This window comes from Hyla sarda, chromosome 1, assembly GCF_029499605.1.
Source record: "Hyla sarda isolate aHylSar1 chromosome 1, aHylSar1.hap1, whole genome shotgun sequence".
NCBI classification, from domain to species: Eukaryota; Metazoa; Chordata; class Amphibia; order Anura; family Hylidae; genus Hyla; species Hyla sarda.
In genome coordinates, this window is record NC_079189.1 from 384,372,782 (window position 1) to 384,386,646 (window position 13,865).

The 13,865-nt window shown below is 44.1% G+C and overlaps 1 protein-coding gene across 12 annotated transcripts in view; it reads right to left on the bottom strand.

Moving 5' to 3' along the window:
* Positions 1-13,865, bottom strand: part of CDC14B (cell division cycle 14B) — an 87,046-nt gene that overhangs the window by 11,671 nt on the left and 61,510 nt on the right. For 9 of the 12 annotated variants that reach the window (XM_056525102.1, XM_056525051.1, XM_056525043.1 and 6 more), the window contains 5 exons: positions 9,689-9,776; positions 8,351-8,581; positions 8,091-8,229; positions 5,913-6,075; positions 3,448-3,551 (listed from right to left, as the gene is read on the bottom strand). In XM_056525102.1, the coding sequence (XP_056381077.1) occupies positions 3,448-3,551; positions 5,913-6,075; positions 8,091-8,229; positions 8,351-8,581; positions 9,689-9,776 (725 nt within the window). Of the gene's footprint in view, positions 1-3,025; positions 3,060-3,447; positions 3,552-5,912; positions 6,076-8,090; positions 8,230-8,350; positions 8,582-9,688; positions 9,777-13,865 lie in introns of all 12 variants that reach the window. The other 3 variants (XR_008845032.1, XR_008845031.1, XM_056525060.1) reach the window with 1 other exon arrangement.

A 13,865-nucleotide genomic window follows, 5' to 3' on the forward strand; every position in this document is an offset into this window, starting at 1 on the left:
CAGACCTGACCGATCAAAACATTAAGGACATGTCAAAGGGTTTGAAGTGCATAGCATACACGTGCCATGAGCCATGTGCCAGCTAACCCTATACAGAGAATTTATAGAGGATGTGTCGGCTCTCCTGACAGCGTTTGGTAAATGCTTGCAATTCTCAAGACATAATGAAGGGGAGTCCACATGAGCTGGATAATTCTGCATCAAATTTGTCCCATAATTAGAAGGGAAATCTGCCAGAAAATAACCAGGTCATGCTCACGATAGTGTAGATTTTGCAACCGAAGTGTTTATTTTTTCCATTTTTTTTTTTTGTAAAAATAAAAAATAAAACACCATTTCATTTGTGGACTAATACTTGGAGACTTTGTCCTACAACTCTAGGCCATGCTGGTATTTTTCCTGAACAACTACTTAAGTATTAACACTGTCACAATCTGGGGACACGTGGGATTCACCACATCCGGATGTATATTTGGTTACACATTTTCAGGAGGAATCCTACTGGAATAGCACTATGCAGACGTTCTAGACAAAGATTCCTCGGGTAGTTTTAGACATGTCAGGGGGACCAACAGTAAAAGGTCCTCTTTACAGGGGTGAACCAGGATTAGAAAAACAGAGCTAATTTCTTCTAAAAACAGCATCACACTTGGTTGTGTGCAGTAACGCAGCTCAGTTCCACTAAAGAGTACCTATCATCAACTACACTTTCCCTAATCCCCCTCCCCATTTGTCACTAACTCTAACCCTGACCTTTTTTTAATTCAAAACCCCTTATAAATACCTTTTTTATTCCATCTTTGGTAGCGCAGTATGGTGCTGAATACAAGCAGAGGAAGTGGGCGGAGCCTGGCAGATGCAACGTCATCTGATGCCTGTCTGGGGCTTGCTTCCACCCTTCTTCCTGTATGTGGCGCTTCCTCTCGGGAGAGCGCATACAGGCTGAGTATAGTGGAGGGACGGCAGCTTCTGTGTCTCCTCCACTCTATTTGGCTTTACACGTGCCATACAGAGAGGAGGAGTGATACGCACACAGCACTCGCTCCCGCCTCGCTCTGATTGACCAGGCGGGGAGCTGCGCCGAGTCTGCAATTTCAGACTCAACGCCAGGCCGGCGTGAGTCAGAAATCACTGAACCAGGGACTCCTAGGGAGACCCCTAGTGGCCATCGATTCAAAATCAAAATAGACATAGAAGGAATAATTTTTTTTTTTATAACATGTTATTACAAAGTTGATCTATATAGAACAAGCTATAAAATATAAAAACAATTTTTGATGATAGGTACTCTTTAAAAATTTATGGAGCCAAGTTGTATTAACACACAACCTGAGGACACTTCTGGTGCTGTTTTTAGAAAAAAAATGTTTATGTTTTTCTCTTCCTAGATATCCCCTTTAACATCTAAATTAATAACTTTAGTAGTAGGGATAAAGATAATTTCAGACACTCTGTGACAAGACTTAATGCCAAAATAAGAATAGCCACACTTCTGGGTCATGCAGTACACACATACGGTAAGGCATCTTTTAACAGTGTGCTTAGCACCGCACTATGGATGACACAAACGCCTCAGAACATATATGGAGCACAGTTTGGCTGAACAGGTAGGTCCTACACCAAGCTCTTGTCTTGGAAGTAGAAATAATACAGAAGATCAGGGGACTGGAAGGAGCCAAATGGGAACTGCAGAGGAGCAGGGGTAGGTAAGTATAGCTTATTTTTCAATGGGCCTAGCAGTTTATGATTTTTTTTTTTATTGTGAAATACCTCTTTCATACATCAAGAAAAGCTACTAATACATCTAGATGGGCTGCTATGTATCCATCATTTATACAAAAATGAGTAAAATAGCATAATATATATTATATATATATATATATATATATATAGATTAAGACAGGTATAAAACACAACTATTAAATCCACTCTTTTAGTACTACAACTGGAATCGAATACAAAAAATAAAAACCCCCACAAATGAACAGAGCCTTGTTGGTGTTTTTCAAGCAAAGTGATTTTTTGCCCTGTACAACATTCAAATGCAAAAATAATGTAAGAGCAAGAAGACACAATGAGTGATGCAAGACTGAAGGTTAAAGAGGTTGGGCCATGGCTGGCAGGGGTAACACAGGACTTCTGCTCCATTCTTTGCCTATGGGACTGACAGAAACAGAAATGCACTTTGATATCCCAGTCCCACAGATAGTAATGAAGCAGTAGCAGTCATATGTTTGTTTATCACCTATCCTGGTGATGGGCGATAAGGTATTTTTGGTCCAATGCCTTTAAAAAAAAGAATTAGGATCCAAATCCTGAGCTTAAAGGGGTTCTGAAGAATTCTTAACATTTTGTTCAGAACGCCTGGAGCGGGCAGCAGTGATTGTGAAGTCATGCCACATGCCCTCTATTTATGTCTATGAGAGGGGGCGTGACAGCCATCACACCCCCTCCAATAGACATGAAGGGAGAAGGTGTCCTGGGGGGGGGGGATCGTGGCTGTGACCTCACGACAATTGGCGACCACGACCACTGACGGAATGATTGGACTAACAGTGACCACAAAGTTATCGCCTTTCCTGTGACTAGATGATGAAAGTGGTCACAGGAAAAACACCTTTAATGCTAACAAATTTAGAAGATTAAATTTAGAGATGATTTCACATGCAGCAACAATGCTGTCAGATATGTTCTGTGTGTTTGTCAGAATGAGCACCTGGCATCCATGGGGATTTTTTTTGGCACAGCCTGCAGTCTATAAGCACTTTAATAAAAAGACCCTAAAGAACACATATGATCAATATACAAACAGCAATTCAGTGAGGAGATCTGACGTGTACACGGCAAATGTTACTATGTCATTTAGAGAAATCTCATATGTAGCAGCTTTATGTTTTCATTGCATAGCACTGTATAAAAATCATAACCTCTACATATCTAATACCCCCAGATATTACATTACAAACATACAAGAACAAACCCAAACGTGAAATGTACAGGTAAATTCAGCAAACTGGAAGGTTACCTCCAAATCAAATGAGCCCCAGTCTACCTGCTTTCTGCTTAGAAAGAAAGGTTTATTACTACAATCAAACATCATACTGTACACATACAATAAACCTGAGAACATAAGGGTAATTCTAGCTATTGACTAGGTGTTAAATAGAGTATAAAGTCAAAATTGGTATTTTTTTTCTTCTAAATCAATAATAAATTTCCATCATTGTTGTCCCTTTTGCAAAAAAAGAATGGTCAAAAATAAACCACAAAGACATAAAAATGTGGACATCTCTGTAAGTAAATAAAACATATACACCAAACTTTGGCTGTTGCTCTAACAACTGGTTAACCAACAATTGGGGGGGAAATCCTCTGCCTATGGCTCAGGGAGCATACAACCTAAATGTCAGCAGAATAAAATATATGTTCCTGAATAGGGTTACTTACGAGAGTGGGGCCGCAGAGGACGTCCTTGTCTGTCTCTTACTTTTTAAGACACGGAGTTTATCCCCCTGTGTCATGCTGATGGTCTCATCGTCATCATCGCTGTACTGTTTAGGAAGAGAGAAAGGTGGGTATAAATAAATGGTGGTGAAACCAAAACACAGAAAAGCTTCCGGCTGTATCCTGGATGTATCTGTATACTGCAAAGCACAATCCTTCTCTACATGATTATACAGGAACCGGATCCTTCCAAAAGACGGGAAGCTAGTTCTCCTCTAGATTTTACACACAGTACGGCAGTTGTACTAGGGCCTAGGGCTGGGTGGTGGATTTCTACTTTGTGCCAAGAATTCGGTCAGTACAAAGCAAGGTAATGTCCCCAAGGGTTTTATTCTGATGGGATCCTGTTCTTGGCACAAATACATGGCTCCCACAGAGCAATCCAAGCCAGGGATAACATGAGAACTACATACAGTGAGCCCTCAACTTACAATGGCCTCAACATACAATGGTCTTTTCTGGACCAGTGTAACTTGAAACCAGACTCAACATACAATGCTATGGAATCTGCGAAATGTGTCAATGGCTGGAAGAACCGACGAATCAGAATGGATATTTCACTGGTAAAACCCCTGTATTACTGAAGTGCATGCACTGAGTGGTGTCTGGTAGCGCCCCCTACAGTACAGGGAGGTACTACATGTTCTGTACTACTCTTTACCTGTATTACTGAAGTACATGCACTGACTTATGTCTGGTAGCGCCCTCTACAGTACAGGGAGGTATTACAAGTTCTGTACTCTTTACCTGTACCAGGATTAGCTACTCTTTTGGACACCAAATGAGGGCGGCTCCATTTTACTTTTTTTTTTATAGGACATTGCGTGTTCTGCACAGGACCCTGAAGAAGCTTCTGCCCCTTATATAGACCAGTGTTTCCCAAAGAGGATGCCTCCAGCTGTTGCAAAACTACAACTCCCAGCATGCCCGGACAGCTGAAGGCTGTCCGGGCATGCTGGGAGTTGTAGTTTTGAAACAGCTGGAGGCACCCTGGTTGGGAAACACTGACAGACAGTGATTACAGCTCCCTGCAGCTCTTTCTTACTTTTATATGTAAGGATTTGCTTTATCTATATTAGTTATCTTCTTATTTTTCTTTAATCCTGACTTTTTCCTATTTTTGGATGACATTTTGGGGCTTCAGAACCAATTACCAGGTTTCCATAGAGTTCTGGTCTCAACATATGATGGTTTCAACATACAATGGCCGTCCTGGAACCAATTAATATTGTAACTTGAGGGACCAATGTACAACGTTTTGGTCTGTTTGTTCTTTATACAGCAGCACAAAATTCCAGATTTTCCGGAAATTGTAAGTCCCCCTAATATCTTACAACTAAAAAGTGCTCAAAGAAGTGGTTGCACATCTGTCCACACAAAGCAAAGGGAGTTCCTCTTACCCCAAAAACAATGCACTCACCACCTTTGCTAAGCATTTAGATTCATGAAAATGCATTTGGGAGAGAATATTGAACACAATCCCGGATTGCTAAGGCTAGGTTCAACATGCAGTTTCTTTTGTTAGTTTAAAATAATAATAATAATTATTATTATTACTACTATGTTTTTTTATGAGCAATGAAGGTATAAAAATGTGCAAGTTTAACAGACGCTATAAACCGGTGCCACTGTATGGCATACATCAGATTCCATTTCACTTTGCAAGACAACCTACTATGTTACACTATATAGCAAAAAAAGATTGAATGGAAATCATTGAATGGAAACCAGTCAAACATCGACATACAGAATTCCATTTTATTTGTCTATGCTGCACCATAGAAATCAATGTCTATGTTTAAAGGGGTACTCCGCCCCTGGCATCTTATCCCCTATCCAAAAGGATAAGATGTCAGATCGCCGCAGTCCCTCTGCTGGGGACCCCGGGGATCGCTGCTGCGGCACCCCGCCATCATTACTGCACGGAGAGAGTTCGCTCTGTGCGTAATGACGGGCGATACAGAGGCCGGAGCAGCGTGACGTCATGGATCCGCCTCTCATGACATCACGGCCCGTCCCCTCAATGCAAGTCTATGGCAGGGGGCATGACGACCGCCACGCCCCCTTCCCATAGACTTGTATTGACGAGGGCGGGCCGTGAAGTCACGAGGGGCGGAGCCATGATGTGACGAGGCTCCGGCCCCTGTATTGCCGGTCATTACGTGCAGAGCGATCTCGCTCTGCGCAGTAATGATAGCGGGGTGCTGAAGCAGCAATCCCCGGGGTCCCCAGCAGCGGGACCGCGGCGATCTAACATCTTATCCCCTATCCTTTGGATAGGGGATAAGATGTCTAGGGACGGAGTACCCCTTTAAGGTACACATTTTTAAAAGGAAAAGGACAGTGAACAAAAAACTCAGTGCATACAAAGCTGGAGGCGTCATGAAATTTGACATTGACATGCTTACCAGCTCAATATCTTCTTTGCCAGAAGCTTTGCCTAGATCATCACAAAGTGAGATATCGTCCACCCCGGAGAGAATAAAGGTTACTGCTAATTTGTTGCCATTTTCTTGCTCTCTTCTCTTTTTGCGATAAATGTCACCCTCGTTCCAAAGACTTGTTTGCTTGCTGTAAAATAGACATAGCATACGTTGGATTATCTCACTTTTATCTATAGTGACTGCGCTTCAAAGGGGTATTACGGTAGGAAACTTTTTTATTTATTTATTTTTAACTGGTGCCAGAAAGTAAAAACAGATTTGTAAATTACTTCTATTTAAAAATCTTAATCCTTTTAGTACTTATTAGCAGCTGTATGTTACAGAGGCAATTCAATTTTTTTTTTATTTCTTTTTTGTCTTGTCCATAGTGCTCTCTTCTGACACCTCTGTCCATGTCAGGAACTGTCCAGAGCAGCATAGGTTTGCTATGGGGATTTTCTCCTGCTCTGGACAGTTCCTGATACGGGCATCAGGTGTCAGCAGAGAGCACTGTGGACAAGACAAAAAAAGAAATTCAAAAAGATAAGAATTTCCTCTGTATTATAGAGCAGCTAATAAGTACTGGAAGGATTAAGATTTTTTTTAATAGAAGTAATATACAAATCTGTTTAACTTTCTGGCACCAGTGGATATAAAAAATAAAAATTTTTTTTTAAATATTTTATATTATATAATAATAATATATATATATATATCTCCACCGGAGTACCCCTTTAAGTATTCAGTGACAGAGAAATTGTAGGGGCAGAGATTAACACACATAATGACAATACTACAAAGATCAGATTTTTTTTTGCAAACCTTGCATTAAACATTTACATATTTTAAATGATGTCTCGCACGCTTGATTACCAAGGTTTTCAGTTTAATGTAATCTATATTGTTGTTCAAAATTAAAAAGGAGTACTGTGGTACCGTACAATTTATCCCCTATCCAAAGGGGGGGATAAGTGTCTGATCATGAGGTGGGGCAACCACTGGGACCCCCCACGATCTCTTGCACGGCACCACGGTTCTCCCCTGGAACGGATTGTGTTGACCCCCACATGAAGTGCTGGTCAACATGACCCCTCCATGTATCTCTGTGGGAGCGCAGGAGATACAGTATTCGAGTATCTCCAGCTCTTCCATAGAGATAGGTGGGGTGGACAGGATCCATTCCTGGGGAGAGCCGGGGTGCCGTGTGGTGGAGATCATGGGGTGTCCCAGTGGTTGGATAAGTTGTACTGCACCACAGTACTCCTTTAAGAAAATGAAAATTCAGCCTGCTCTAGATGTATGCAGGATGGTGCGAATGATTTGCATATGATGTGGACATTTAAAAAAAATGATAAAATATTGGTCTGAAGTTTGATGAGATAAACAGCATTATGGAAGTGAAGGTACCCAAGATGCCCAGAACAGGAGACTTAGGAGATAATCCTGATCTATCCATTTAAAAAATAAATAAATGAATGAGATTACTGTATTAGAATGCGGCGTGGAGCTAGACTAAAGCCATGTGATTAGGATGGGAAGTTTTGAATTTAAAAAAGTAAAAATTAAGTTCTACTAGGAAAAAAAAAGTACAGTAAGTATCAACTTACAAGTGGGTTAAAAAGACACTGAAAGTCCCTTCTCACAAAATAGCCACTTACTAATGTTATGGTGTTGGGCGGGCACAGGATGCCAATACACTTGACAATTGTAGCAGCTTTAGTCCTGCTCTAAGGGCTTATTTATACATTGCAGACATGTCAAGTGTTTTCTGAAACAGTGTTAAAATGATGCCGTTTTGCAGCATCGTTGAATAAGTTGTGACAAATATTACACATTTCTGTATTTCAGAATACTAGTGAACAACAATGACAAATTACGCCCACAAAAGAAGTTGTCCAGAAAACTTTTTTTTTTTGCTTTTAAATTTCTAACAGCAGCCAAAAAAAAATAAAAATAAAAAACACCCTGCACTTCTCTTTCACCAATCCCCTACGGTTTCTACTGTCTCCACTGCTTAGCACTTCCTTGTCTATGTCCTCAAAGAGGTTCTTGCCCAGACAATCACTGCGGGTACTGGGTCTTTACAAAACCCAGTACCCTCCCCCTGTGACAGTCTACACCGGACAACAACTAAAAGGCACTGATTCCATTGGCGGTACTTACTCTACCAGGAACTGTTGCTGAGGGCCAATTACAGAGCCGGGTCTACATATTCGGATCCAAGCAATGGTTTCTGCAGCAGTCATTCTATAATGCTTCATCATGTAACAAGCTATCAGCGTACCCGTCCTCCCCAGACCAGCTGAAAAACAGCAAAGACAAATACAAGACTTTCAGAAATGTATATATATATATATATATATACACACACACACAATTTATTTTTCATCAATGGCAGTAACACAACAAAAACAATTACCCACCTTTACAATGTACAGCTATAGCACCTTCTGAATTTTCACAGATATTCAGGAACTTCTTTAATATGGGGTCACTTGGCGTACTTCCATCAACAAAGAACAGGTCGTGATGTTCAAAGCCAGCATCCGTAAACCGCTTTGATTCGTACATCTTCTTATTCAGGCGAACGATTGTAGTAAGGTTGTGTTCTCTAAAGTATGGGAAATAAGCTTCTGGGGCATGATGAGGATATCCTAGAAGAAAGAAGAGAGCACATAGCATTAACAGGAGGAGTGTATGGAACGCTAGTGAAAAGCCCTCAGCAGGAACATTGACATGTGGGGGAGGAACAAGATTGTTTGGTATTCTATCAGCATGACAAAATGCTGGCTGTTCCTTTTCTAGGCATGCCAAAGACTAGACAGTTTCCACAGTGCCAGCATTAAAAGGGTACTCCCCTGGAAATAATTTTTTTTTTTTTAATCAACTGGTGCCAGAAAGTTAAAAATTTGTAAACTACTTCTATTAAAAAATTTTTATCCTTCCAGTACTTATCAGCTGCTGTATACTACAGAGGAAGTTGTATTTCCTTCTGGAGTTCTTTTCTGCCTGACCACAGTGCTCTCTGCTGACACCTCTGTCCACTTTAGGAACTGTCCAGGGTAGGAGAAAATCCCCATAGCAAACCTCCCCTGCTCTTGACAGTATCTAAAATGGACAGAGGTGTCAGCAGAGAGCACTGTGGTCAGACAGAAAGGAAATTTTTAAAGAAAAGAACTTCCTTTGGAGAATATAGCAGCTGATAAGTACTGAAAGGATTAAGATTTTTTAAATAGAAGTAATTAACAAATCTTTAACTTTCTGGCACCAGTTGATTTGAATTTTTTTTTTTTCCAGGAGAGTACACCTTTAACTCGCCACAGAAAATACAACAAAAATGCAATCTTATTAAAAACATTTCCTAAAATTACATGAAATTATATTTGTTCTCTTATGTGAATTTATTGACTCACAAGTGATCAATAGCCCTTACTCTATTCATTAACCAGCTAGACTGTAGTTTCCACAGATTTAAAAAAATAAAAAATAAAATAAAAGTAAAACAAGCTATTATTTTGGTCGTAACCTATGACACAACAGATTTACAGTAAAGGAGGGTTGGGAGATATCATTTTCCCTGGATTTAAGATCCAGCTAGTCTCCCCTGTATCCTGCTGGCATAGAGGGCTATGCTGATAGCGTTCTCTGAGAAGAAAACCTGCCAGGAGCATGTACTGGATAGTTTATAAATTAATGCAGAATAAACCCTACTTTGGATAAAAAATTTTCAATATAGAAATAAGAAGGAAACAACTACATACCGTTTTCCATTTTGCTTTTTTGATGGGGTCCGCTGAAGGCTAGAAATTTTTTTGGAATTATCCAGTTGAAATCTCCATTTTCAGCTCTCTAACAATGAAAAAAAAAAACAGAAATGAAAACCATGAACAAACAGTGCTTTCTTCACGAGACCAAAAGTAGATTTTTTTATGCTTACCGTAAAATCTCTTTCTCTGAGGATCCATTGGGGGACACAGAGACCGTGGGTATATCTTGCTGACACTAGGAGGCTGACACTAGGCATACAAAAGAAAGCCAGCCCCACCTGGCAGGATATACCCCGCCTACTGACCCTGAGCTAATCAGTTTAGTCCCAAAGTAGTAGAAGAGGACTGACAGAGAAAGAAACCAGCAGGTGTCCGAGGGAACCAGACAAAAAAGGAACCGAAAGCAATCCCTCGGACAAAAAAAACCTAACCATAGCAACAAACACAATAGGTAGGTGCTGTGTCCCCCAATGGATCCTCAGAGAAAGATTTTACGGCAAGCATAAAAAAATCTACTTTTCTTGGTCGGCTCCATTGGGGGACACAGAGACCATGGGATGTACCAAAGCAGTCCCCGGGGTGGGGAAAATACCCAACTCAGAATTAGGCAGAAGACTGAGACACTGCGGCCTGCAACACTTTGTGACCAGAACCAGCATCAGCTGATGCAAACGTGTGCACTTTGTAAAATTTGGTGAAAGTGTGCAAGGACGACCAAGTGGCCGCCTTACAGACTTGTAAAGCCGAAGCCCTATTGCAAAGCGCCCAAGAAGCGCCAACTGAACGCATGGAATGTGCAGTCACCCGAAAAGGTGGGACCTCTCCTTTACGACAGTACGATTCCGAGATGGCAGAAAGGATCCACCACAAAATGGTCACCTTGGAAGCCAGAAGACCCTTGCAACCACCCCACAGAATCACAAAGAAGGAGTCACCCTGCTGAAAGGAGGAGGTGACTGAAAAATATATCCAAACAGCTCGAACAACGTCCAGACTATGTAGGGAACGCTCCTTAGCGTTGGATGGAGCCGGACAAAATGAAGGAAGAATGATCTCCTCGTTCATGTGAAAGGGGGAAACCACCTTGGGTAAGAAGGAGGGAGGCAGCCAAAAAACCACCTTGCCCTGATGAAGTACCAAGAAGAGAGAGCGACAAGAGAGCTGCCAGCTCGGAAAACCACCTAATGGAGGTAATCGCGATGAGAAAGGCGACCTTCCACAAAAGAAAGCGAATAGAGGCATCCCAGAGAGGTTCAAACGGAGCCTCCCTCAAAGCACCAAGTCCCAGGTTGAGATCCCAAGGAGGAGCGGGAGACCTGAAAGGTGGCGCTACATGAGCCACAACCTGCATGAAGATGTGGACGTGATAACTGGAAGCCAACGGCTGCTGAAACAGAATAGAAAGAGCTGACACTTGACTTTTAAAGAGAGCAGAACGCCAAGCGCTGATCCAGACCGGATTGCAAAAAAGAAAAAAGGCGCGGAAAGGAAAAAACGACCGGGGAGACTGACAGCTTCACACCACCAGAAATCAGCCCGGTAAGTGCGGTGGTAAATCCTAGCGGAGGAAAGCTTCCGAGCCCGAAGCATGGTGCATATCACCCAAGAAACAACCCCTGAGCTCTCAAAACCACGGTTTCAAACACCACGCCTTCAAATGCAGCGACAGTAAACTGGGCGGGCAGAGAGGACCCTGGGAGAACGGATCGGGGCGAACTGGAAGAACGTCGGCGTACCAAGTGCGCCTGGGCCAGCCTGGAGCCACCAGAATGGCGGAAACGCCCTCCGCCTCAAGTTTCCTCAGAACCCTGGGCAGGAGAGGCAGAAAGAGGTAAGGGAGACGGAAGGACGACCACGGAATGACAAGTGCGTCCACCGCCAGAGCCCGAGGGTCCGTTGACATTGCGGCAAAGCAAGGAACTTGTCTGTTGTGGCGTCCGGGGTCCCCCAGATATCGCAGATCTGCGCAAAACACCTCCTGATCGAGAGACCACTCCCCCAGATCCGCGGAGGAGCGGCTGAGAAAGTCCGCTTCCCAATTCTGCACACCCAGAATGTGGATCGCGGAAACTCGAGTCTCGAGACCTCCACCATCTCCGAGCGACTGAGAGTGCCAACCTGGCGATTGATATGTGCCACAGCCATGGCGTTGTCCGATTGGACACAAACCGGACGACCCTTTTGGAAGGATTTCCCAGTGGAGGAGGCAAAGAAAGATCGCATGGAGCTCCAGAAGATTGATGGGAAGGTGAGCTTCCCGAGGGAGCCAGCGACCCTGGACCGTCAGGTACTGAAACCCACCTCCCCAACCCTGGAGACTCGCATCAGTCGTGACGACCTGCCAGTGGAGGGGAAGAAACGACCGCCCCTGGAGTAGGAGGGGAGAGTGGAGCAACCACAGAAGGGACCGACGAACGGAGGGGAGCAGAAGAATCTGGCGATCCAGAGTAGACGGTGACTTGTCCCACCATACCAATGATGGCCAGCTGGAGAGAGGGCGATAGCGAAACTGGGTGAAAGGGACCGCCTCCATGGCCACCACCATCCGGCGCAGTACCTCCATGCAGAAACAAATTGGAACTAGAGAGGGGCGCCATAGGCGACGGACACCCTTCTGGAGGAAGCGCCACTTGTCCAACGGAAGACGACTCGGTTGGCTGCAGTGTCGAAAAGGAGACCCAGAAAGACAAGAGACTGGGAGGGAGACAGGTTGGACTTTTCCCGGTTGATCACCCAACAGAAGGCGGACAGAGTCTGTACCGTGAGATGAAGGCTCTCCAAGTTTTGGGACCAGGACTGGGCATTGATTAAAAGATCGTCCAGGTAAGGGATGACCAAGATCCCCTGGGCCTGAAGGATGGCAATCACTGCCGCCATGACTTTGGTGAAAATCCTGGGAGCCGTAACTAGGCCAAAAGGAAGAGCCACAAATTGAAAGTGACCCGCAGGGACAGCGAAGCGGAGGAAACGCTGGTGGGCGGGGAAAATAAGGATGTGCAGATAGGCATCACGGATGTCCACGGAACTACCCCCGGTCCATGGAAGCCATCACGGAGTGGAGGGACTCCATGCGAAAATGATTTAGCCGCAATTGGCAGTTGAGTAACTTGAGGTCCAGAATGGGATGGACAAAGCCCTCTTTCTTGGGGATGATAAAGAGATTTCGAGTAAAACGCTCCCCAGGAGGAACTGGAAGTACCTCCCTGAGAAAGGAGGGTACTTAAAAGCGACCTGAAAGGCTGCAGCCAAAGAAGGGGAACGAGGATGAAGGGGTCGGAAGAAACTATCCCTGGGAAGAGAAGCGAACTCTATCCGGTAGCCATCGGCGATGATTTCCTGGACCCAAGAGTCGTGAACATGTGCTAGCCAAACGTCCCGAAAAAGAGAGAGAAGCCCTCCCACGCGAAAAGAGGACACGGGTGGGGGCGTCCCTTCAGGAGGAGGAAGGCTTACGGTTACCGGAACGGTTGTCTGACTTCCAGGAAGGACGTGCCTTGAAAGAAGGGGCTTTCCGAGATTGGTAGTGTACCTGCTTGGGAGGGCGACCCGATGCAAAGGACCAAAAGGAAGCCGCCTTCCGACGGGGATTGGAGCGGCGAGGTTTGTACTGCAGCAGCAGAGAACTGTTACCCCCAGTAGCTTCGGAAATAATTTTATCTAGGCGTTTTCAAAAGAGTCGAGAACCAGAGAAAGGCAACTCTGTTAGAGATTTCTTCGAAGCAGCATTCGCATCCCACGCATTCAGCAACATGGAATGACGAATTGCAACCAAATTACCAGAGGCAAAAGCCATGCATCGGACTCCAAGGCCGTTGAACAGAGGAAGTCTCTGGCCTGAGAGAGTTGGTGAGCGATATCCACCAAGTCCTCCCGAGGTGTGCCAGATGGGATGCCCTGTCATAGCAAGCTCAAACCAAAACTGCCTTGGCCACCCAAGCGGATTTGAAGCAGGCTGTAGGTGTCCTGAAGCCGGAGGTGAAGAGGCAAGGAGCAGCTGAAGAGATATGGTCTGCAGAGCAGAAGAAGAGAAGAGGACTGCACTGTCCAGGAAAAATGCCTCCACACCAGGACGAACCCCATTGGAGGAGAGAAAATGGCCCCCAAAGTGCACGCACCGAGCTGACAGGACCATCAGTGACCCCTGGTGCACGCGCAGAACAACTATTGGCTG